This window comes from Uloborus diversus, chromosome 1, assembly GCF_026930045.1.
Source record: "Uloborus diversus isolate 005 chromosome 1, Udiv.v.3.1, whole genome shotgun sequence".
NCBI classification, from domain to species: domain Eukaryota; kingdom Metazoa; phylum Arthropoda; class Arachnida; order Araneae; family Uloboridae; genus Uloborus; species Uloborus diversus.
Genome location: NC_072731.1, coordinates 176,186,073 through 176,211,817, shown reverse-complemented (window position 1 = coordinate 176,211,817; position 25,745 = coordinate 176,186,073). Strand labels below are relative to the sequence as shown.

The 25,745-nt window shown below is 31.6% G+C and overlaps 1 protein-coding gene across 1 annotated transcript in view; it reads left to right on the top strand.

Moving 5' to 3' along the window:
• The first annotated feature begins 415 nt into the window (after positions 1–415).
• LOC129223236 (putative RNA-binding protein EEED8.10) overlaps positions 416–25,745 on the top strand; it is a 50,323-nt gene continuing 24,993 nt past the window's right edge. The window contains exons 1-12 of the mRNA XM_054857804.1: positions 416–853; positions 1,350–1,444; positions 7,682–7,765; positions 11,297–11,375; positions 11,479–11,635; positions 13,277–13,369; positions 13,947–14,060; positions 15,622–15,719; positions 15,801–15,841; positions 19,870–19,945; positions 20,027–20,083; positions 22,149–22,259. Coding sequence (XP_054713779.1) covers positions 416–853; positions 1,350–1,444; positions 7,682–7,765; positions 11,297–11,375; positions 11,479–11,635; positions 13,277–13,369; positions 13,947–14,060; positions 15,622–15,719; positions 15,801–15,841; positions 19,870–19,945; positions 20,027–20,083; positions 22,149–22,259 — 1,443 coding nt within the window. The remainder of the gene's footprint in view (positions 854–1,349; positions 1,445–7,681; positions 7,766–11,296; positions 11,376–11,478; positions 11,636–13,276; positions 13,370–13,946; positions 14,061–15,621; positions 15,720–15,800; positions 15,842–19,869; positions 19,946–20,026; positions 20,084–22,148; positions 22,260–25,745) is intronic.

Here is a 25,745-nt window from a genome sequence, read left to right as displayed (position 1 = left end):
TGGCTGGAATATTCTTGATCTTTGGTAAATTTCCAAAGTTCTTTTTTCAAAAATTGGCATCTTTGGAATGCTGTGATTATTTGTACAGAAGTTGTCACAAAAGAAGTTAAATTATTCATATACATCAATTTTGTTAAGTTGAATAAATACCTTTGTGCGTTAGTGCTTTGTCAGATGTCTTTTCATCCATAAGCTCATTTCTTTTGCATTGAAAAAAGCGTTCTGTGTTACGCCAAAACACGTATCTGCAGTAATCTGCAATTTGTGCTACTTGACGTTGTTATTTCTTATTTTAATCGGTTTTGTTTTTGATAATGTTGCAAATGTGTGATGTATGAATATGCTATACAATATATACTACAACCTTGATTTTTTCAGGTTGATTATCATGAATAAGATACTGTAAGACATCATAATGTTGGGGTTTCGCTTCAGCTACCTCTACAAGCTGCATACCGAATCCTTTATGGGATTCAATGCAGTATGCCTCCCTGGAAATCCACCTGGAGCATTTTATCGATCCAGTCTACCGGCCACGCCGGTATCTACGCCTATTCGAGAGAATGGAAGGTTTTCAGAGCAAGCCCTGCGTGAGAGATTGTGTCGCACTCCGTCACCAAGGAAGTGCAGACTGTTCGAGTCCAGGGTTTCTGAACCTGACATTGGGTTCAATGTGTTGAATTCTGGGCTTCAGCTGTCCTCCCCTGATGATGAAATAGATGAAGAAGCCCCTTTAGCTTTTTCACCTGCCAGACCCAGCCTCCAAAGTCGTTTGGAGAGGCTGGAACAGGAGAGAGATACACCTGCCAATAATCTGAAAAAAAGAATCTTTGTGGGAAATATTCCTGAAAGAGTAGGTATTTTTTTCATTTCAGAAGTCATCATATCAGGGAAAATTTTTGGAAAAATGATGATAATTATTGAGGCATTTTATTTATTTTGGTTTGAAGTTAACTGATAATGATGTTTCAGCATTTTATAGAAATGAGCTAATAGAAAAGGCTGTGATGAAATATATTTTTTTCAAAACATTTTAAACATAAACTTGCATTTTTTTCAAGCAATGTCTTTTAAAAGTGGAAAAGTAAGTTTTATATCGATGTGAAAATGAATGAAAAAATATTTTTAATTAGTTTTTGTTGAAAATTTGCATATTAAGCAGATAAAAGTTGTTTTTTTTTTGGTTTTTCTTTCAATTTTCTTTGTATTTTTGAAAATGTTTCATTTCTAAATTTAAAAATTGTTAAAAATTTTTCCAAACATGTACAATGTAGGTATTAATAATTTCTTTGAATGGCAAATTCGTTGCATTTCACTCAGTTATGCCTACTGTAAATGTATCATTTCAGGTTTCCAAAAAAGAACTTAAGGACTTTTTCTCCAAATTTGGTAAAGTTTCAGATTGCTTGATTGTGCAAGATCACATTAAAAGGAAATCAAGAGGGTAATTAATTTTTCCTTATTAGTGTATTCAATTTTAATAAATAATGTGCTTTCTTACTCTCACTTTTTGTGTACCTGTAAACTATCATAATTACAAGTATTTTCACTTGACGCTAGTTTTTAAAGACTCATATTTGGAGACTTTGCTGGCGGTGTAGAATTTTTTGTTTTAACGTCTTATGATTTTTTTTATTTTGAGTGATTTAATATTTTTTTCCTGCAGTAGATGATCGATAAAGGCCCTATTTCATTTTGAATTCCTGGTCAAGTTCACCATATTCTAATTGAGGTTTCCATCGAATATTAACTTCTTTCATGGGAATTTTTAGGCATAGTTTTCTTGCATAGTTGTCATCTGCGGAAAACAAACCTTATTAAGCAGAACTATCTTTTGCATTTAAGTACTCCTACGCATACTATAGGATAGTTGGCAATATTGCAATCATCTTTTGTATGTTAATTTGGAATGATGGCCAAAGCTGTTGAATTTAAGCAATGGGGTCGTTTTCAAAATTTTAAAAGTATTTTTTTCTGAAAGAGCATGCTTAAAAACATAGGATCTGACCATTTTTTAAATAATTTGTTTAAATTTAATAATTCAAAAAAATACTTAAATCGGTGCGCTTTAATTGTTTACCGTTCTTGACGATGACATCACAAATGATGAAATGCCATTCTGTGTTGCCATTCAAAATATTTAATTTGCATCTTTACTCACGTGTATTGGCAGCGATTGGTTGATAGCAAGTGCAGAGCGCAATTTTTATTCGCTTCTTGATTATCATAACGTGGAAACGTGGTACAAAGATGCGCCAAAGAGCATCATTTGTGACGTCATCGAGACCACGCCTTGTTTGGAAAATCAAACATTTAAAAACATTTATTAAAAAATAACTGTTGGGAAAACAAAAGAATTTTCTGGGTCCATGTTATTTTTTTTTTGCATATGGGTTATTCTCACAAAAAGGTGACTTTTACAGTCCCTTAGTAATAAATAATAAAAACTTCAGTATATTCCTTAATATTTTTTTCATGTGTTTTAGTTAAGTTTTGAACTAATTAATTTTATGCATGACAATTAAATAAATTTAATATTTCAGTTTTATTTTTTAATAAACGTTGCTTTTAAATCCACTCCGTGGACGTCCCTAAGTCTGTGCGACAAAGCAATTTGTAATTGGTATCAAACTGTTTAAATTGGTTTTAAATATCTTTGATTGTATTAACTAGCTAAGAGTTCTAAGATGTTTTTAAAATAAAGTTAAAAAAAAAAACTATTTATAAAGAAAATGACTCATAAACTTTGTCCCTAAGATTGAAGTCTCCCTCCGTGGACACTTAAAATAACTTAATAAATACATAATAGAGGGCAGTAAAAGTCAAGTCCATATAAGGTAAATGGTAGGATACTTAGCCATTTTGTTTTCTAGTGATCAACTTTAGTTCTCTTGTACACGTGTTGGATTGTTATGTCTATATCTGGTTTGGCAAAGTTCTTAGTGTATTCTCCGTGGTCATCATACAAAAGGTAAAATAAAACTGTTTGGTATTTGAAACATCATTTTTTGATAGCAAAAGTAGTATATTTGATAAAAAGAAGCATTCCATTTTTTTAACTTTAAAATCAAAACTCTGAAAAATTCTAAAGCTTACTTTTGTCTCCTCCGTGGACTTCTCCTCCGTGGACGTGGCATGTCCACGGAGGAGATGAGGTGGTCCACAGAAGAGACGAAGCCTTAGAAAAAATCATAATAAATTTCAGTTTGCTAAACAAAATATAAGGCAATTTTGTTTTGTATTTTTATAGAAAAGAAATTAAATTCAACTCTTAAAGAAGTTCATTTTGTCAGTTTTTCTGTTAAATGATTTCAGTAAAGTTTTCTATATATATATATATATATATATATATATATATATATATATATATATATATATATATATATATATATATATATATATATATATATATATATATATATATATATATATATATATATTCTTTTAATAGTAGAAAAAAATGGCAAAACCAAAAAGTAAAAAGAAGTCAGACGTTCAAATCCAAAAGAGGAGGGAACAAAAGAAACACTTAGCATGAGACGTGCTAGACAGGAATTAAAAAAAAAAACTCTTATGTTTGAAGAAAGTAAGAAAAAAGAGAGAGAACGTTACTACCAAAGAAAGGCTAGTGGAAAAATTAAATGTGTTCAAGAAATGAATGAACGTGAAAAAAGAAAAATAAGAAAACTTTTGAAAGAAAAAGCAAGGAAATATCGTAAACAAAGAAAGTTGGAAGGAACTGAAGAATTAATTATAGATACCCGTCCAAGCATCTATTCTCAATTGGATAATAGTAACAGTGCCAAGGAAAACAAGAATGCTGGACTTTTCATATAAAAAAAAACAATTAGAAAAAATTGTTATAAACTAAAGAAGAAGATAGAGGAATTAGAAGAGAAAAACAAAAAATTAAATACTAGACTTGAAAAATATAAAAAAAGATTCAGCAGATCTCAGAAAAGTGAAGAAAAGAAAAATGAACCACTACGTGAAAAAGTTCGAAGAGAATTGAATAGTAAAGATAGAAAAAGCAAATCCAATGTGTTTAGAAAATTATTGTTTGCTGAAGCTATTGGCAGACAAATACAAACTAACTTTAAAAGCCAAAAATCTCACAAAGTGAAAAAGACAATGCTACAAGTTTTGTCTGGTAAAATTATGCAAAAGTATCAACTACTCAATAAGGTAAAAAAAAATAACCTCAATCAAAATGCTTAGCAATTATGGTAATAAAACTTACAAAACTGTGTCAAAAAGAGATTTCACAGAAGAATCACAGCTAAATGTTCAGAAATTTCTAGAATCTGACAAAGCAAGTCGCTTGTGCCCAGGGAAAAAAGAAAGAATTACAAGAAGAAAAGAAAAAAAAAAAGCGTTATTTAAATGATACTATGTATAATTTGCACAAAAATGTTTATAAAAGAGTGCCCACAACATCAAACTCTTAGTTATCAAACTTTTTGTCGTCTCAGACCTTTTTGGATATCATTTCCGAAAGTTTCCGATCGGGAGACATGTTTATGCAAAATTTACGAAAACATAAAGCTTTTAATAGTAAAACTACATAGTCTTGTTATTATAAATGAAAAAAATATATTTCAAGTTCTTAAAGCAACATGTTGTGATCCTCAGAGAGAACTTTGCCTAAATCGTAAATGTGATGCCTGCAAATTAAAAGAAATTAAAATAAGACTTTCAAGATGAACCTGTGCTACTTCCAAAGTGGGTTAGCAAAAAAGTTACTATGAAGATTAAAGGTGAAGCAAAAATTTGCCATAGAACCATTAAAGTGGATATTGAGAGTACAAAAAAAAAAAAAAAAAAAAAAAAAAAAAAAAATTAGTGAAATTATTTTTTTCTGATATCATCAAATTTTTTAATCATACATCTAACATTGTACACCAATGTCAAATGATTTCAGATATAAAAACAAATTTGAAAAGGAATGAAATCCTAATGCATATTGATTTTTCCGAAAATTACATATGTAAGTTTCACAAAGAAATTCAATCAGCCCACTTTGGTGGTTCAAAGCCACAGGTAACTATACATACTTGTGTTGTATATTGTCATAAAGATATTAAAGAAAGTCCTATTTCATATGGAACAATCAGTGCATGTAATAGCATGCATCAGCTGTCACTGCTCGTTTGCTTTCACTCAAAGATAATTTAAAGTCTCATACCTGATTTAAAAAAAATTCATTTTCTCAGTGATGCCCCCAGTGCTCAGTACAAAAACAAAATAATGTTTCAGTTAATAGGTGGATATTTATCCTCTCAGTTTATTGTGGAGGAAATTCACTGGCACTATAGTGAAAGCTCTCACGGAAAAGGTGCTCCAGATGGAGTTGGAGCAGCAATAAAAAGAACAGCTGATAATTTAGTTGCCCAGAAAACAGATATCCCAGACTGCAAAACTTGAGTTTCGCAGGGTTCGTACAGGTCATGGAAATCCTGGAAAGTCATGGGAAAAAAAATAAGCACATTTCAGACCTGGAAAAGTCATGGAAAATTGAAATTTTCAGTCTAAGTCATGGAAATTTATTTTCAGTCATGGAAAAATGTTCTGGGAAAAAGTAACAGTAGCTAAAAAGAGCATTAGAAATCTTGAGTGATTTAGTATTGCATCATGAAAGCTATTTAAACTGAAAAATTGAACGATCTCAAAAAACATTGCATCCAAGTTCGTTTCTATCACTCCTAAATCTTTATTTTAAAATTTATCAGAATTAATCTCCATTTGTTGAAGGTTTTGAGCAATCTTTAGTCATCATGCGATAGAATACAGAAATAGGGAATTCTAATTCTCAAAAACAGTAGTGCCCAATATACGGCCCGCAAAACTAATCCATGCGACTCACTGGTACGTTCAGTGTCATTGTTCAAACATGTTCTGAAATTTCTGAACCTATTAATTTATATGCTTTTGAAAATGTACAGATAAGTAAACAAGTACACTTAAATCAAAATATTTATTTATTATGAAATGTTTTTATTTTTTAAAATAAATATCTGGTTTAGAAACATGATTTTACTAAAGAATGCATGACTTTATTTTAAAGAACCAAAAAATCGTCAAGTTGACATTAAAAGGCAACTTTTGAAGCAAATTTATTGAAACTTAGTAATGATTCATTCAACATTTTCCCCAATCATTATCATTCTACCTGTTTATAAAAAAAATAGTCGACATTTAAGCATCATTCACTGTAGTTTTACTTAACTTAAACTTATATGATGAAAATAGGTAAAAATTATTCAGTTTTTTAGGTGTACACTGATATTTTTTCAATCAGGTAGTGGCATTCACATGGAAGTTTTGGTAATGCTCATTTCCAAAAAAAAAAAAGCAAGTTTGATATTAAATAGTACTATTCTCTTCATTTAACAAGGTCATGAAAATATTCATGAAGCCATGAAAAAATCCTGGAAAAGTCATGGAATTTTTTTTATCCAAATAGAGTATGAACCCTGGTTTCGGTACTTCAAAAAAAAAAAAAAAAAAAACTGTTAGAATGTAATAATAAAAAATGTTAAAGAAAGTTTTATAAGTGATGTAGATAAACAAATTCCAAAGCATATTTCACCGTTTCCAGGAACAATGAAAATTCATGAACTTGTATTTAAAAAAGACCAAATAAATATGGAAACAAGATACCTCACCTGTCTCAGTTGTGGTGATCAATGTAAACATTACCATTTGGGATTAATTCATCGAGAAAGGATAAGAAGCAAACCAAAAATCAATGATTATGTTGTTGTACAGCAGGGATACACAACCTATAACCTACGGGCCAGAAGCGACCCACAAAGCTTGTTAAACCGGCCTTTGGCAAGTTCTTCAAAAAAAAAGAAAATAAAATTTTTTTTTTGGAATTAAGGTTTTTTTTTTTTTACTCATCAATGAAACTAAGAACATACTTTCGATATTTTCTTTTCCAACTAAATTAGGTTGCATTTTATTGATTTTGTTACAAATGCTAGAATGTTGATTTTTTTTCAGTAAAATAGGATATTCATAAAGAGCGAGGTCCTGAGTCTTTATTTCAAAAGCCTCCACATTTTAATTTGTTAATGTTAAGTAAGAGTCACATAATAGTTCATATAGCTTTAAAACGCATGTTTACTTTCATAACAACCTTTATTGACACTTTCTTACATGAAAAATATCCTCCGTGGACGAGGTGGGATTTAAAATATTTGAAATCTTTTTTAAAATAAAATAGAAAACTTAACCACTACTATAGGGACATAATTTAAAAACAAACAAAATCATTTATGCAATTTTTATTATTTTTTTACTTAGTTTTGTTAAAAGAATTTTTTTGGTCTATTTGTACCTTTTCTGTGAGAATGACCCATATAGTAACTAAAAGTACTACTTTTGACTGAAGGAAACAACCCCAATGTTCGTGAAATACACCGCCAGCTCAGTCATTTCCAGCCGAGGACTGCAGTTTCGTGCTTATTAGCACTCATCAGCCCGGCATAGGAAATGACTGAGCTGGCGGTGTATTTCACGTATTTCTGCTTTAGCCCTGGCTAATGGGCGGTTATTTACTGAACCCCAATGTTATTCAGAAAGTTTCACACACTGCATATTGCATTGCAATTTAAAGCATCTTCCAGTATTTAGTTTTCTGCAGATTTTTCAATTTCATTTTTCTGATGCTTTGTAGGTATGGTTTTGTCATATTTTCTAACCAACATGATGCTGAAAGAGCCAGAAATGCTCCCCTTGCAGAACTGGATTGCCACGGAAGGTACATGAACATTTATATAGCTTGAAACTTATCCTTTTCTAATAAAATTACATTAGTATATGTTTGTAAACCAATACAGTCTACTTTTTATGTGAGGTTAAAACTGAGGGGACATTTTGTGAACAAGGTTGATTTACAGCAGATCAAATTAAGTATTTCAATACAATAAAAATACCTTACTTGTGTAAGCTAAGAACTTTTAGACAATCAAATTAGTTTATATGAATTTAACAAAACATGATTTATTATTTTGAAAAATAGAAGTCATTTCAACTAAATCTATTTTAAATTTGCTTATTTTATTGCTTATTTTAATAATTATTTCATTTTTAAATAAGACTTTGCACTAATAATTTAATAATAAGGGGTGTAGAAAAAGTGTCTTAAGAGTTTGTAAAAATATTAAAATTTGTAGGCTAGAATCCATTGGTTACCTATTGAGAATTGGAGTTTTGAGGTTTACATTCTAATCACACCTGAATGGGTTTTAACTAGTTTTTTAATGTGTTTGTACATACATTTGTAAGTATGGATCTATGCCTAACTGAAATAGCTATTTTGACCACTTTCAAGTCCAGTTTCACAAGTTTTGTCATGAGGTCTATATGCTTGTATTTCCGACGGCGGATCCAGAAATATTTAAAGGAGGGGGTGGTTGATTTTTTAACTTATCTTTTACTATGTGTCTTATTACATATGTTTGGAGGGGGGGCACGACATTTTTGTCTAAAACAACCAAACTATAGAAATTTGGTCAAGGAAGTCTCCAGACTTGTTCATTTCTTTTTCTGTTGAAAGAGATATTCTAAATTTGCGTGTTAGAACTTCAATTTTGCAATACTTCCGGGGGAATGTTTTGAAACTACCTCCCCATAACTTCATAAAAGGTCATCTAAAATTGCGCTTTTTGAAACTTCAGTTTCGAAAAATTACCGGATTAAAGTCACTGAATTCATTCTTTCTCCTAATGCTACTAAAAATGTCGACACTCATGTCTTTAAGACTTTACTTTTGTGAGAATTCGAAAAAATTGCCGGCGCAGGGTTTCTTAAGGGAGGGCCGATTGTCCCCACCGCCCCTTCCTTGTATCTGTCCTTGTGTATCTCACATGACTCAAAAACCATTGATCACAGAACTTTAAAATTTCATATGTAATGTAGGATATGAAGCCTATGGTTGGGGCAAACTTGACCTGGCAGCATTGTGGAAGTTAGGAAGAGCCTTATCACATTATTTCCAATGCATCACTACTCGGCTTCTTCTCTGGCTTCTATAATTGGAATTTATCCACTCAAACATGGCAAAAATTTGCATGCAAGAAAAAGCAGGGAAACTTTTGTTTGTTTTCTGGGTGAGACATTTGAAAGCTTTTGCCATCCAAACATAAACAAGAAGTTAGAGACTACCTCCAACTTCATGAGATTTGAAAATTGAGTTCTTTATGCTACAAATAAGAATCAAAATACGAAGAATGCTTTGGTACTTTTCCGCTACAGATACATCATTTTGCACATTTTTAATCATGACAATTATTTTTATTCGTTACCGTCATTACTTGTTTGGCGACACCATATATTATTTTGCAATTTTAATGACCTTTTAAACAGATAATTACAGTAAGCCATTAATATGTAAATCTATTAAAATGTAAAAAAATCTGCTGTTTAAGAAAGAAGTAAGTAAAAACTGAGAAGTGCGATTGAAATAACCTGCCAGCTAAATAAAGCAACATTCAAAACTCCAAAAAATGTTAAATAATCCGTCAAGTTAAAAAAACAAATAATTTTAGAATTTATTGCCTAATTGTAAAATAGTTGCCAAAAAATTTACTCAAAATATTGTTTTTTATTATCCAAGAAGTTTTCTTTCATAGCAGAGAGGATACAAGGGTTGGCGTTTAATTTAAATGGCTCAATTCTCGCCAAGGGAACATAGCCTCTTACTGGTTTGAAAGTAACATGACGTAAAAATAAGCTTGTCATTATTGTTCATTAAAAAAATAAAATACGATAAATAAAATACGTTTTAGGCTTTACAATGTTTATGACTTTGGTTTCTCAAATCTAAAATGTATTTATTTTTTTGTATGGAAATTAAGTTTTTAAAAGTTGTGTTACTGATTTACTGAGGAACTTTTCCTATGCGGTGGAACCTTACTAGTTTGGGTGTATCGTATACTGCTAGGTCAAGCTTGCTTCAACTATAGTTGTGCACCTCCCGTTTTGGTTGTCATTGAATGCTCCAAAAGGGGCTCTTCGCTCGATTTTCCTGGCAAATCAATGCAACTGAAGTAACCTTACAAATTGTGGACCACTTGGGGATGTATTGTGAATTGCTTTGTGGTTTAAACTAAGATGTGGATTCTAGGATCAATTTACTGGTATTTAGTAAGATTCCCACAGATGCAGGGGTTACGTTCCACGGAAATGCCGCGTAAATCGAAACCGCGTAAAATGAGACCTAATACTAGTGTTAAAATAGGGGTTTGGGTCCATAGATAACAAAATACTTCATTCTAATGATGGCTACATGTATAAGAAGTTTAATGTGTACTTATATCGATTTTTATGCACAACATGCACAAAGAAAACATTTAATTTCATGTTCCGTTTATCAAGAGGAGCTGGCTATGATAGTCTTTTGGCAGTCATTAAGAATATTTCTCTGTAATTCTTTGCAGGGCATTAACAAATCCATGATCTCTTGCGTCGTTTCCATGATAGAATCTTCCTTCACTAACAAATCAGAAAGATTATTTCTATTGTCTAGGAATGGCTCAAAATTTTCCATGTGAACATTTTTGGTTGTGCATCACTGACGTCGGTATCCTCGCTGGTTTTAGCCTCCTTTGTCACTCCTAAAAGCTCTTATTCCAGTGAGTTCTGAATTGTGTGAGTTTAATAGCTTTACCTCTGGAAAGCAATCGCATAAAATGTCTCTAGTGGCCAAAGCTCGATTATTAGCACACCAAAATGCAGTTGATTACGCGTAATCTGCAATCTTTAGGAGTTTGGATTTTGAAAGAAGGGAAAAGTTTTTCTTTTTGCATTGCCGCATCCGCGTAAAACCGAAACTCATCCGCGTAAAATAAACCTGTGTAAAGCGAGGGTCTACTGTATTTAGAATTACCTTGTTTAAACATTCCACATGGTTTCATTATTGCAATTTAACATTTCAGATGCTAAAAAAAAACATAACTTATTTAATTTTAAAATTGCCATTTCCTGTATTTTACTTTATGAATGCCTCAAATTGTCTAATAATTTATTTGAGAAATGGAAAATTCACTAGAAAATGGTACGTTTAAGAAGTATGAGATTTAATGCTTGTATATGAGTGCACACATACATTTCCTCGTAGGTGTTAAATATAGATTACTTAATAGTTATACAAAAAAGTCATGCAGTGTCCACATAAAATTTTTCTTTTTGTTGTGGTTTCAATAGCTATAAAATTGTTAATTTTCTAAATAAACTTTTTCAATGATTTTCACTTTTAACTACATTAGTAATATTTCTGTTTTGAATTTAGATCCCTTAGGGTGTTTCCTGCAGAGGAAAGGAAAAGTGAAAAATACAAAAAGGAGGCTAGAGAAATTCTGTTTCAGCAGGTATTTTTTTGTTTCCAGTTCTTGAAGTTGCAGATGCTAAATTTCATGTGTTAACCTGAAAAGCTTTTGCAAATGACAATTTGTTTTCTTTGTTTTATCCTAGGCATCAGAAAGTAAAGTTGAAGAGTATAGTGATAGTCTTCAAGTGCCAACCATATCTAAAAGCAGCAGTTTACAAAACATTAATGAAATGAATTCAGACATGTTGTTACTAATTTTTTCATTCTTAGGCATCAAAGATAGAGTAAAACTAGAACTTGGTAATCTGTCATTTGAAATTTTGCTGTTATTTTAGCTATGCAGTTTTTTTTTCCCCTTTCTGATTTCATGAAAATTTCGGGTTTTGAGGAACTCATTACATTTTTCTTGTGCTAAGCATTAGTCTTCCAGCTGTTTCATTCTCTTTTATTTCACTGGTTATGTTTTTATTTTGTGATTCTGTTTCTATTGAATTTTGAATTTGAAAAATTTAATATTGTTCAAATATAATACTTAAAGTTTTTCTCCTTTTAAGATTGGGTTTTGCTTCTTTTTAGAATCTGGTTTTCTAATTATTTTGAACTCATAACTATCAGCCTTTAGGGGTTACAGCACAAAACTCCCATGTTGTGTGCATGGGCTCAAATTCAGTCAAGAGCATGGGTGTTTTTGATATCACTTTTTTGTATTGCAATTTAGTAGTTTGGATCCATTTTTATGCTGTATGTCTCCCAGCGATGTGTGGGTACTTCAAGTTCAATGCCTGTTTATGTAAGTTCACAAGATTGTCAGTCATGTGGGTTTTACTAGGGGTGCATACCAAGGGGGTGGGGTCATGGTGCAGACTGCACCATTAATTTTTTTGGGGGGAAGGGGGGTGTTTTGAAGGGTATTTTTCTCATTTGGGGGAGGGGCTCTTGCTTTATTTCATCACAGGGGGGGGGTCACCACGATATATAGGGAGGATGTGCCCTTGCCCTTATGAGGGATGGACACCTCTGGTTTTACAGCACAAATACTTTATTAGTTGGTGATGATTCTACTACATGCTGATTTAGCTTTACTTACATGCTTTGATTCTTGATTTATTATTGTTTGATGTGGTTTTATTTGCGTATTGACATGCATAAAAATAATTATAATATGCTTTATTATTTAGCACATTTATGCATATGTACAAATGTTATATAATGTAAATATATACTGTTTAGCATAGAACTGTTTTGGGAATGTTATGCAGTTCAAATCTGTAAAACAGGTAGAGGTTTGTACAATTTGTTTGCTATTTTCATCTAAGTCATGTAAGTCTTTTCATTTTCCTGTCCTTCATGCTGATAGTTATTATAATTTACAATAACTCATTGTATGTTTTCTTTCTCTTGTGATTTCTTTTTATGGTATTCTTAACCTACATCTTCATTGTGCTATAAGCTGGGAAAAAAAATCCTGCAGCCTCAAAAAAAATCTCTTAAGTTTGCAAGGAGAGATTGTTGGATCATTTTTTGACTATATTTTAGCTTAGTGCAGTACACTAACAATGACATTACTTTTCATTTGTTGAATTACTTTTGAATGTGCAATTTAATTGTCTTATTTGTTTTATGATTTTTGTTAAAAAAGCAATGATATTAATTATCAAGCCATTGCTTTTTTATTTACAGTTGTATTTGAATTAAGTACCTAATTATACTAAGTGAGGAAAATGGGATTTTTTCAACTATTTTATTTTTTAAACATTCTATCCAGACTGAGCATTTAGTGTGATTTTCTTGTGTATGTTTTGTGCTTCAAACTCTTTTGTGTTAATTTTATCTTTCAACATGCTCACCAAAATATTGTTCTGTTTGTTCTTCTTAAAAGGAATTTTTTAAATTGTAATTTTATTTGTTTGATTGGCTGCAATTGTGTTTTTAATTTTGTAGTTTGCAAAAAATGGAGAAAACTGTCTTTAGAGTTATGGAGATCACAAAGCAGCATAAATTTTGAAAATGTGTTTTGTTTATGGGAAGGAAAACGTAAGTGAGGGTCCTTTCCCTTGTTTTTAAATCATGATTGTATACTTCTTCCTAATTAATTTTTCTTTTATACATGATTAATATACATGATAACATGATAATTTTATACATGATAACATATTAATGCATCGTATGCATTAATATGTTTCTTGTGTAGTTAAAACTTGTCCCCATCATTTTACCTCATTACCATCCAACAGTTTATATTGGTTATTATGAACACTAGATGCAACTGGCAGCTCAAATCAATATCTGCTTCAGTAGCAGCCTTCAAACTGAAAAAATAAGAATTTTGTGTGCAGAAATTTCTATCCTTCCTGATTAGGTGTATTTAATATCAAAGTAAATAATAATAGTAATAAAAGGCTGTCATAGCCATCATTACTCTTAAGGAATTACTTTAAAATTATTGTGTACGAAATTTTGTTCATTTTATGCTTGTATTAAGAATCTTTGCTCAAAATATGTAAAATTTTAATGTAGTTAGCTATATTTTCTGTCAGGTGAAGTACTTTAAAATGTCATAAAAACTGGCATTTAAAAAGTTGCAAAAAATAATTGTATTTTAATGTTTCAGCACTTACAAATAGCATTTTGTTGTCAATATTAAAAAAGTGTTCTGGATGCCTCAGAAAATTGGACTTGTCTACTGCATCTCATACATTAGATTACAAAGCAGTTGAAATTATAGGTAAAAATCTTGATTTTACTAAATTGCAATAAATTTGTGTATTCTGAATGACTTTCTTGTTACAATTATTATTTTATTAAATGTGTTTAATCCAGAAAGTACTGTAAAATTTGTAATGTTTTTTTTTTTTTTTTTCTTTTTGTGCTACTTGTATAAGTATTTAAAATAGAAAAATATATGAGCTGTTGAGAGCAAAAGTGGTGCAAGTCAGTTTTTTTTATAAAATATGTATTTACACTACCAAGAAATTAATCTCATTCTACTTCATATGAAATTTTGTTTTGTAAAAAAAATTGGTTGATAGTAATCCTAAAAAACATTTTATGCAATTTTTAGTCAGATAAAGGCAGGAAAGGTCCTCTCCTCCAATTTTTTTTTTTTTTTTTTTTTGAGATTGAAGTCCTTACTCAGTTTAGTGTTAAAAAATGAATCTCAAGTCATTTGTTTTTGTGCAAAAACTCTTACAACATTGCAAGAACCCCATGTAATAAAGTATTTGGTTGTTGCTCTACATAGCAAAAGGTAACTTCTCTTCCGCCATGTCTTCTGTATGCATTTTTTTTTCTTTTGTTAATCTTCTGTTTCATCAATGCATACAAAATCTACAAAGTAAGAAAAAAAAAGAATAAAAGTTTAAATCTCTGTTAGTACAGCTTTTGTCATTACATTTCATTAGAAATTGCTTCATAATTAGAAGATACAATGATTTTCCTGCTCTTAAGAAAATGTCTATGTGTTCATCTGTTAGTTGTGATCTGTGGTGTTAGAAAACAATAATTCACATAAGTATCTGGAACCGCACCTTAAATTTTATCTCATGTGCTGCACTTTTCAAGAATGGCAACTTATTTCAGTTCATTATATTCCAAAAGTTCTCATCTGATACTATTAGCTTTATTACAATGATGTTTTGAAGATCCAGTGTTTTCCAGACCAGTTCTTAAGCAAGCACTGAAATGTGTGTAGATAGTTCAGTTACTCTGGGGGGAGGGGGGCACCTAATGGGGGTCACGGCACAGACAGTGCCATTGAAATTTTAAAGGGGATGGATGTTTTAAGAGGTATTGTTTTCTTTTTTAAGGGAGGGGGGAAGAGAAGCTCTAGCTCTTAGCGTGCTCTTCATGTTTTTTTTTGAGGTGTACCCCTGGTTTACATTTACTTTTAAAGTAAAAGGATTGACAAAAAAAAGTGTCTATTGACTCCATGGTATTAAACAGTTGAAAACACTTTTCAAAAAAGATGGTCGCATTTTGCTTTATGATTTTATCAGTGTTGGACATTTGAAGTCATTTCTGCTTTTTGTAAGTAGTTGTAAAAATGAGATTTTTTGCATTGTATTTTTTAAATTGAAGCATTTTTGTCACTATCACCGAGCAGCGGACACACTTAAGACGACCAATGGGTGCAATGGTGCCCAAGGGCATAGGGTTGAACCCCTGTATTTAGTAAAAGAAATGAGTTCTTCCTGCTTGCACTTGATAAGTAGTGTTTGAAACTTGGTTTGTTAACACTTTTTCCTTCTAATAATAAGCAAAATTTTAAACTTTTTTCTTTTTTGCAGCTCAAGGTTGTCCCAATCTGGAGCACATTAATTTATCGAGTGTTAAGGTTACCAATGTCTCACTTCAACAATTAGCAATTAAATGTCCCAAGTTAAAAGTATGGATCTTTTTTTTATCTGGTAAAATTTTGTACATATTGTTAAGTTTTAGAGCATTAAATTCTTTTTCTTTTTTGCAGCAAGTAATTCTTCAGAGGTGTTTTGAAGTGGGCGAGAAAGGGTTTGTAATTTTTTAAATATGCAATATTAAAACAAAAATTTATTAATGAGGCCAAATGTAAATTGAATCTTATACATATTGAAAAGGACTATTCTTCACATATATGTACTAGGGTGTCCCCCCCCCCCCAAAAAAAAAAGGAAAGTCGATTTTTCAAATAGCACAAACAATTGTAAACAAAATTTCATATCATTTGTACAACGGCAACCCATGCTGAATTGCACCTGAAAGTGTGAACCAGCATTGTGCACAATGTTGAATCGATTTTTTTTTTCAGAGCTTCAAAATTGCATGTTGATAAAATCTTGCTCCTATAGCCCCACATGTAGCATAAAAATAAATAAATAAATAAAAATTAAAAAATATTTAGGTGTCCAGCAGGAGGCTTATAATTTGTAATTTACTTCAAAAAATTATTTTTTTTCTATATGTATATTTTTTTAATGTTAGGTAAATTTTAAGAACTTTTCAAACTGAAAAATGTAAACAGTACAATCGGTAATTAGAGTTAAATAGAAATTTTTGCTCTCTTGCAATATTTAAGACTACCACATACTACTCAAAATATAGATTTTTTCAAATTTAAGTTAAATTTTTCATTTTCAATGTATTATTTTTTTATTATTCATTTGCAAATGTTGATTTGAAAATGTGTTTGCTAATAATTTTTGAATTTGATATTTTATTTAAATGTATAGGTAATTTTCTAAAAGATAAATCAAAATAATCAGTTTTTTGAACATACTGATTTATAGTAACAACATTTGAATTCTGCTTGATATTGTTTTATTTCAAAGATGAAAGATCCATGGTTTTCTGTTTTCTACTTCTTTGTTTCTGTCTTTCAAACTCAATTTAGTGCAATATCTCACTAAAATGTAAAATGTTCAATTTTTGTTCCAGTAAATAAAACTTTCAGACATAAATGACACAGATCAAGAACTGAGGAGGGGGGGATGGGTTTTCAAAACTGATTTAATTTTTCAGATTTTTTTAAGGAACTTAAATAGATAAGCTTCATAAACTGCTGTGCATGTTTTTTCTTTTTTTTTTCTCTCAATACTTTAAACCAACACTTTGCAATTAAGAGTTGCAATGCTTCTTGCAAAGAACAGACCCCGAAGAGTTCCTATTTTTCCTACTTTTTCCTACTTTTTAGAGCTCTCTCCTTATTTTCCTACTTTTTCCTTTTTTTTCCTACTTTTTCTTTCTTTAGTATAGCACTTCTAATTTTGCATTAATTCTTATTTTTACAATGCCACACCGATAATTTTCTTCATGTTTCAATTTTGAAAAGCAAAAGACGCAAGCAGATCCTGAGCTTTTCATTGACTGACTACATTAATTTCTGAAACGAACGTTGCGGCGGCGGCGTTTGTGTGTATAAAAGTTAAATTTTCGTAAGTGACTTTTTTTGCTGTTGCGGCGTTTATGATCGACTTTTCTTTTTATTGCTCCGACTTCAGTCTTACTGTATTAAGGAAACTATAAAAAAAAATAGATACTGGCACATTCTGATGCAATTATATATTATTTACCCGTCAATTAGAAACTTTAATTAAAACTAAATGGCGATTGTTCAAAAAATGCGGGAAAAACCGAATTTTCTATTCGCCAATTTTTTGTATGATTACAAGTGAAATGGGGCCCTATTTAAACAGAAAGGCAATGTAAAACCTTAAAAGGAACATAAGGAAGCAAAAAAATGAAAAACTTGTACACTGTACATATTTTATTGATGTTAGTCTCTACTAATACTAAAGCTCAAAGTTTCTCTGTCTGGATGTCTGTGACGCGCATAGCGCCTAGACCCTTCGGCCAATTTTTATGAAATTTGGCACAAAGTTAGTTTGTAGCATGAAGCACCTCGAAGCGATTTTTCGAAAATTCGATTTTGTTCTCTTTCTATTTCAATTTTAAGAACATTTTCCAGAACAAAATTATCATAAGATGGACAAGTAAATCACGAAATTATCATGACGTGGAATGGGAGAGCGAATGAACATAGCCAATTGGCGAGAAATTCGTCATCCATTATTTGTAAATATACAAGGCGAACCGAATGACTTTTTAATTTTCAACTACAGGCAAAGCCGTGCGGGTACCACTACTACAACATAAAAGCGACATATAACAGAAATTCGCAAAAACGGATCACTTCAAAATCGCGGAAACTATTTTTTTTTTGTACATAAATATGATTATTGTTCATTCTAAATTGTAAACATGATTATAAAATGTATAAATTTTCATTTTCTTTCCTTGCAAAGAGTGTATTTGCAAAAAAAAAAAGAAAAAAAACCTGGATGGGCAAAACGTTCCCAATTTTTGGAGAAAAATCGGAAATCAATTTAAATGCGGTATTTCGTTTTTATTTCTTCACATTTTTTAAAGTTGGGGGATAGAGCCACAAACAAATATGAATTTTTTTTCTTTTTAATGGACATTTTCTACTCTGATATATCATCAATATCGAGGAGTTGCTCATCATTTTTATATGCTGTGTTTATGACAATGTGACATTTCTGAGCATTTAAATTTTTTTTGAGACTGTTACCCTTTTTGGGGTGCGGCAATTATACCGATGTGGCGTATCTACTGTAAGTTATTGTACTTAGTGCGCCTGATCAAAGGGAGGGAGGAGAAAGAGATATATGTAGGCATTTGATGCCATGTGCTACCCCCTCACTCTCAATTTCGTGAACAATTTCCGAATGAATATTTTTGCTGTATGGTGAGGATTGAGAGAAACTGCATGCCTTCCCTTTTATGCACAAAGAAACATTAGTAACTACTCTTTGTCTTTGAGAAAAATGTTATGTTTACCATGCATGGATGTTTCCTTTTTTTTTCGTGACGAAAATTTTGGAACAAGAAGGAGGTAAAAATCATCAAACCATTAAAACAATATTCATTTTTATTGCATGATGAAAATTAGAACCAGCCCGTCACTTGGAGCCCCCCCCCCCCCCCCGGAGGTGACTGGTGAAGGATGTATACTAAATGCAAATTTTATCTGAAAACAACAAAAACCGCACAAACTTGTGTAGCTAAGCATTAATTTTCCAAAGCCAGGGAGGGGAGAAATTGACCCCCATAAATGACGTGCCTGAAACAAAAATGTGTGTTGAATGCTAAAAATACATAGCATTGTACAAACCCTTTAGTTGACTTATTTCGTTATTTATTTAGTTTAATTATTTTATTATAAATTTTATGTCCCACGTTTAGGAACACATTTATTTTAGTTCTGCATTTTCAGTCTGTTTCCTTTTTTTTCAAATTCAAACATCTGCCTCTGTTTATGCAAAAATGCATGTCAGCTGCTGATTATTTTTAACTAAAACTAAGTTAGTATTTGTTTTGCTTTTGCATCATAGTTAATGATAACAGGAGCTGAAAGTGTTAGTATTTTTAAATGATAAATGGATGCTCTCGAAGGAATGTTTTCGTTTTTGACAAAACAAATCTTTAACAAATATGGTTTTATTGCACCAAAATAGGAGTTTCTTTCTTTCTTTTTTTTTTTTTTGTGCGATCGCTATATTGCATTTTATTCTTTCACATTTAAAATTTTTTATTACTGTATTATTGAAAGGTGTTTCTTTGTTTGGATTTTATTTTCATATTTTTGTAATTAATATCTTTGTTTCCACCAGTTTATTTTTCGTACTAATGATTGTCAGTCATCTTGACGTGTGTGTAGCCCTATCTCTTCCTATTTTTTCCTACTTTTTTAAGTGATAGTTTTCCTACTTTTCCTACTTTTTTAATTTTTGATTCCTTATTTCCTACTTTTTCCCCTCAAAAAACCACTTCGGGGTCTGAAAGAATGATTTGCTTATTTTTTTTAAAGAAAATTATTGAATCATTGTGTATCTGCAACATTTAATTCATTTAACATTTGATTATAGATATGAACTGTTTTCCTTTTTTATTAGTTTCTCTTTAAATTACTTTTCTTTTTTTTTTTACTATATATTACTTGGCATATATTTTCTAATTATCTTCAAATTTTTAAATCATAGAATTTGGTGGCTATTGCACCTCTGTAAGAAACTTGAATGCATTGATTTAACTGGAAATCCTCGCATCTCGGGTCAAGTAGGTATCTGAAATTTCTTTTATGTAACTTTGTTATGTAGTTAATATTTGTGTTATAAATTAATAAATTTCTGTTTTTAGTGTTTTCATATGGCTGGTCAAAATCTTCAAACTTGTGTTCTCAATAAATGTTCAAGGGTAATTATATTAAACTTCTCTTTTTGAATATTATTCAAATCACATGACAGAAATTTGTGTTTTTACTTTTATTACCAAACATTATCTCTGTATAAAATTTTAGAAAAATTGGAAGGGGTTAGCTTGAAAATCTTACTTTTTTGATTGATTTGATATGGAATGACCCTATACCTTAAAAATATCAATAAAGCCCCTCGAATTAAGAGGAACCTCAGACTTTTGAGACTCAGATTTTTAAGACTCTACTGTATTTCACTTAGGCCACATGATAAAACTAGAGGAAAATTAGTGTGTGTTGTAAACATATTGTTCTTTGACAATATTGATGAGTTCTTCTGGCAAACAATTCTGTTCAAGATCAATAGAATCTGCAATTACTCGGGAACAAAGAAAAAGTGCTTTTAGTATGCCTGTGTAAAAAAAAAAAAAAGAAAGAAAAAAACAAAAAAAAAAAAAAAAACAACAAAGCATTTGGCATATTGACTGTTTTAACTGTTTTTTACTAGCTTTGACTGTACAGTGGTCAAGAGTTCTTATGGTCACATGCAGTCCGTGGTCTGCAACATAAAAAGACTGACCTAAACAATAGAACAATGTAATGACTGAAAAGTTCTAAACATGAGCTTAAGTAAATTATTTTACAAAGAAAAAACTCTTTGGTTATCCGTAATGTGACATTCTGTAATTATACAGTAAACAATACAGTCAAACCTTGTTAAACCGCCACTCTCTTACTTCGCCAAGAAACACAGTAAAAAAAAAACTCTTGTATATAAATGCAATTTAAATTCTCTCCCTCCTTAAACAAACACTCTGCTGTCCACCAATTACCACTAATTTTTGATGGAAACTGCATGCGCTGTATGATAATATTACTGTTTCGGCCATCTTGAAAGACCATATAAAACTATTCAAACTTGGAAATAAGCTATTTAAGAGTGGATGTCCATAATGAGGGAAATCATGAAAAGTTTCAGACACCTGTCACTAATGTAGGGGTGTCCACCTAAGGGGGTGGGGAGTTGGCCATGACCCCCAGGCTGGGCCATTGAAATTTTTAGGAGGAAAGGGGTGTTTTGAGAGGTATTTTTCTCATTTTGGGGCGGGGGAGGGCTCTTGCTTTTGAGGGGGGTCTCCATGATACTGAGGGGAGGTGCACCCTTGCCTTAGGGTGGGGGAAGGGGGGGGAGGGAACTCCCTGACTAATGCCCCATACAAATGCACCTAGATTAACTACTAGGTACACCAGTTAAAAGTGTCCAATTTTCTTATCTCTTTTTCTGTTTAATTCGCCCCCTGCAGCACTGTCTCCCAGGATCATTGTTTCCAATTTTTAACTTGATCTGAATGACTCTCTCCCATCTCTTTCAATCTTTTCATTTTTACTTGTCACTACTCAGCAATGAAAGCATTCATTCTTTCCCCACTTTTCTGTTCCAGTCAATGGGGGGGGGGGGGCAGACTTAAACTGTAAAATTGACGCAGTATGCAGACTTCAGCGAACAAGCAAATGATAGTTGGTATCATAATGCTGTAACATTGTGTTCTTTTGCTTCATTTTGCAAACACCTTACATATGCACGAAAAAAGTTCTAATTTGCTTGTTTCAGAATAAAAATCAACCCATAAGCCAGCAATTTAATGCTAATAATTTTTCAAATTCTGGGAGGAAAAAAGTAACCGAAAAGCCGTTGGAGACACACTGCAGGAAAATCAATTGATATTATTTTTCAAAGCTCATTTGGAAAGGAAAACACATGCTTTTAAATATATTTTCATGAAAACATGCATTTGTGCAGGATTGGGGGAAAACTCGTTAAACTGCCACCCTTCTGCCAACTTTTGGTCCATAACTAAGGTTGGCGGTTTAACAAGGTTTGACTGTATGTTAAATAACCATGAAAATTTTAATCAGAACTTAGAAATTTGTTCTTAAGCAGTTAAGTGTTTATTGCAAAAGCTTTTTGTTTGCAAATTTATCGTTTGATATTGTTTTTTTTTTTGCAAATATATAGTTATATATTATTAAATATAGTTTTTGAAAAATAATGTGTGTTTTATATAGTTCAGTCCTATGGGATTTACTAAGTTAGCGACTAGATGTCGACAGTTATCTGCACTGTATATCAATGATTGCTTTCAATTGTCTGACAGAGCCCTTGAATTATTGTGTCAGGTAAGTTCATCTAACGTGAACATATTATTTAAAATGTGAAAAATATTTTTAAAATTCTGTTTCAAGAAATGTATGATTTTTTTGTTTTGTTTCTATCTGTATGTAGAAAAAAAGAGGGAATGAAAAAAAGAAACCTTTATCAGAATATTTTTACCTTGTTTTTCTGTTACAAATTCTGAAATTCTGTAGTTTTTGTTGAAGATATTAATTTTACTGAAAGCCATATACAATGCTTTGACTTTATGTATGTTAATGCTGAAAATCTAGATTCACAAAGCCCTAAAAACTGCCTTAAAAATCTCCAGAAAAGATGATGTTGAAAATAGCTACACATGATCACAAAATTTCATAAACTTTAGTTAGTTCAAAGCTTCTTTGTTTTTATGTGTAGTTTGTTTTTATACAATCACACTTCCCTTAAAATTCTTCTGCACCTCCAGGTTGAGAAACCCTATTATATACCATACCTAAGGACTTTAAGTTAGCTACATGACATCATCTAAACCAGGAGTTTCCAATCTACGGCCTGCCGGCCACATCCGGCCCACAAACATATTTCGTCCGTTCGGCGGAAAATTTACAAACTCAAAAAAAAAACTTTTTAAAAATTTGATACTATATTTCTATTTAAGCGTTATCCTCATAGAAATAATAGCCAATGATCAAGTAACCTGCGTGTTTCAACAATGAAACTCACGCAACGGCATGATAATTTGATAATTTGTATTGGAAATGTTTGACATGTAGGGAAATGCTTTATCCAGGGTTCGTACGCTCCTTCAAAACTCCTCCTTCAAAACTAAGAAATTTTTTTGAAGTTTGCTCCTTCATTTTGTTTTGGAGTCCTTCAAAACTTCTTCTTTTTTATTTCTAGACTGCATAATCTTCTTCTATGACAGTAACTTAAAATACTTTGGTCAACACAACTTACCTTTATCACAAGGGCGATGTAGTAATTTCGTATATTTATTTTTTCATAAAGATGTGATATACAAATTGATCAGAGAAGTTATAAAAGTTGAAGGTGAAAATATTATTAGATGACTAAGACATATCATAAATAAAGTAAACCATGCTTAAATGGTGCTTGGCTGTGCTTTTCTCTCCACCACACTCTCATCTGCAAATGTCAGTTTTTCTAATTATTATTTAAATATTTAGAAATACATAAGCAGATGTACTTAAGAAGTGATTGTGTTAAAAAAACAATTGTTTAGCAAATCGCAGTTATGATATTGTAACGTCTACAAGTGATGTCATACCTTGAGAGGGGTGGAAGTGTTCATGAAATTGTGACAAGGGGAAGAGAGAGGGTGATAAAAAGTAACATCATGCAGTTATAACAGTATGTTTATCAAAAATATGACATGTGACAAGAGGAGGAGTAAGATAAAGTGCGACACTTTGTGACAAAGAAGGAAGGGGTCAAACATTTGGAAAAAAAAAGTGCGACATCATTTATAGGCAGCCCATCAGTACTCCTTCAAAATCTCATTTTTCTTCTTCAAAACTCCTCTGAAACTCCTTCATTTTATTTCAGAAGTTGAGTACGAACCTTGTTTATTGTTACAAGGCTGAACTCGATCCGGTGACTTAATTGTTTTACTGGTAAGACTCATTTTAGGAGAATAAAGAAACGTAAAAATGGTCAACAAATGACCGCTATCTACTGAAGTTAATGCTTAATCCACTGGAGTTAGGGTTAAACTACCAAATTTAACTTAGAGATAAAAAATTCCAGGAAATCTCCTAAACCACCACTGAGTACTTAATATCAAAAAAAAAAAAGGGCATGAGGTAAGTGGTAATTTAGACTATCTGAACTGAAATATTGCTTACTGAGGCAACCATAGGTGAGATCCATAGGGCCTGCCCCCCCCCCCCCCAGAATACTGAGTTGATTTTTTTCAAAAATATACTTTAATATTGAATAGAAAAAAAAGAATGCGTCTTGGGGAAACAAGACGGTTTTAATAGGGAAAAAAAAATATTGAGGGAAAATCTTAGTTAATTTTGAAAAGAAATTTTTAATAGATAAAGCCTACAATTTCCGCTGAGCCCTTGTATTTTTTGCCCCCCTAAAATCACAAAAGACTATCTAAAAACTACTTTTTTAAAACAGCATTTAAAAAAATTTCCAGGACCCCTCTCCCTCCACACACACACACACACACATTAAAACTGTTCTCTAGTTATGCCAATGGTTGGCCTGCCTTGTCGTCAAAAATGTACAATGTGGCCCTTGCGAAAAAAAGGTTGGAGACCCCTGATATATATAAACCAGGGTTCACTCCCCAGATAAAACAAAGGATCATGTGCAGGGTTCAACAAATCCCATGGGACTGGAAAAAAAAAATTGAACTTGGTTGTAGGAACATCATTTATCTTTATATATTAATAGGCAAGCTGTTTTTTTTTCGGTACCGATTCCTCCTCTGATTGTGGACCGATTTCCTTCATTCTTTTTTTGCTCAGTGGCTATCGCCGAGTTTTAGTGTCATCAATAAAATTTTTTGAAATCGAACGCTAATTAACGAAGATATTAATAAAAACACGCATTTTTGTCCTAAATGGCTCTTTCTATGCGAATGGATGGTCCAATTTTTTTGAATTTGAAATGGCTGGAAAGGTCTTTAAAAAATACTCCTAGCGAAAAAATTGTCAGGGCGCCCAAGGTCCAATAACCTAAATCCACTAGAAAAAAGTTAAAAGCGTTTTTTAATTAGCAAAACTCAAAAATTTTAATTTTATCTCTTTTCCATTGTTGAAATTCATTGTTGGAAGCATGAAACATTTAGTTTTAATTCATATGTTAAACCGCTTTTCCTACACGAAAAATGCATTTTAGTGCTTCCAGCTTGGTATGGTTAGAAAGCTCGTGAAAAATACAACAACACGGTTCTACCCAGTTTACCGAGCAAAAACGCCAACCCGCTAGAAGCGCTGCAAAAATATCTAGAAGCAATTAAAAGTTGGTTACAATTCATTTTTATTTGCTTTTTCACCCGACATGGTTAGTGTGAAGAAATTGCAGGATAATATATATTGTGGTGTTGCCAATTCTCTCTTGAGCATAAAGAAATGAAATACTTGCATTTGTTTTTATTATTGGTGCTTTTTGGGTAACTACGGGCATTTAAAATATTTTCATTTTGATTATGTTTTCACAATTTTAATATTTAAATAAATTATTTTACAGAGTGAGGGACGACTTTTAGCTCCAGCCATTTTGCATTCGTAAAAACGAGTACAGAAATGTCTATTTGCACGGAACTGACTACGAATGAAGTCCCTCTTTAAGATGGGGTTCATTAAATTATAACCGTTCATGACAAGGCGGAGAAAATAAATGACAAGAGGAACATACAATTGGGAAAATGCGACATCAAGCTCTTTTTTTTTTTTGATAAGAACGTTTATGAAAAACAGTGTGATATGTGGCAAAGGGAAGAGGGGTTATGATGAAGTGTGAAACTTTGCGACAAA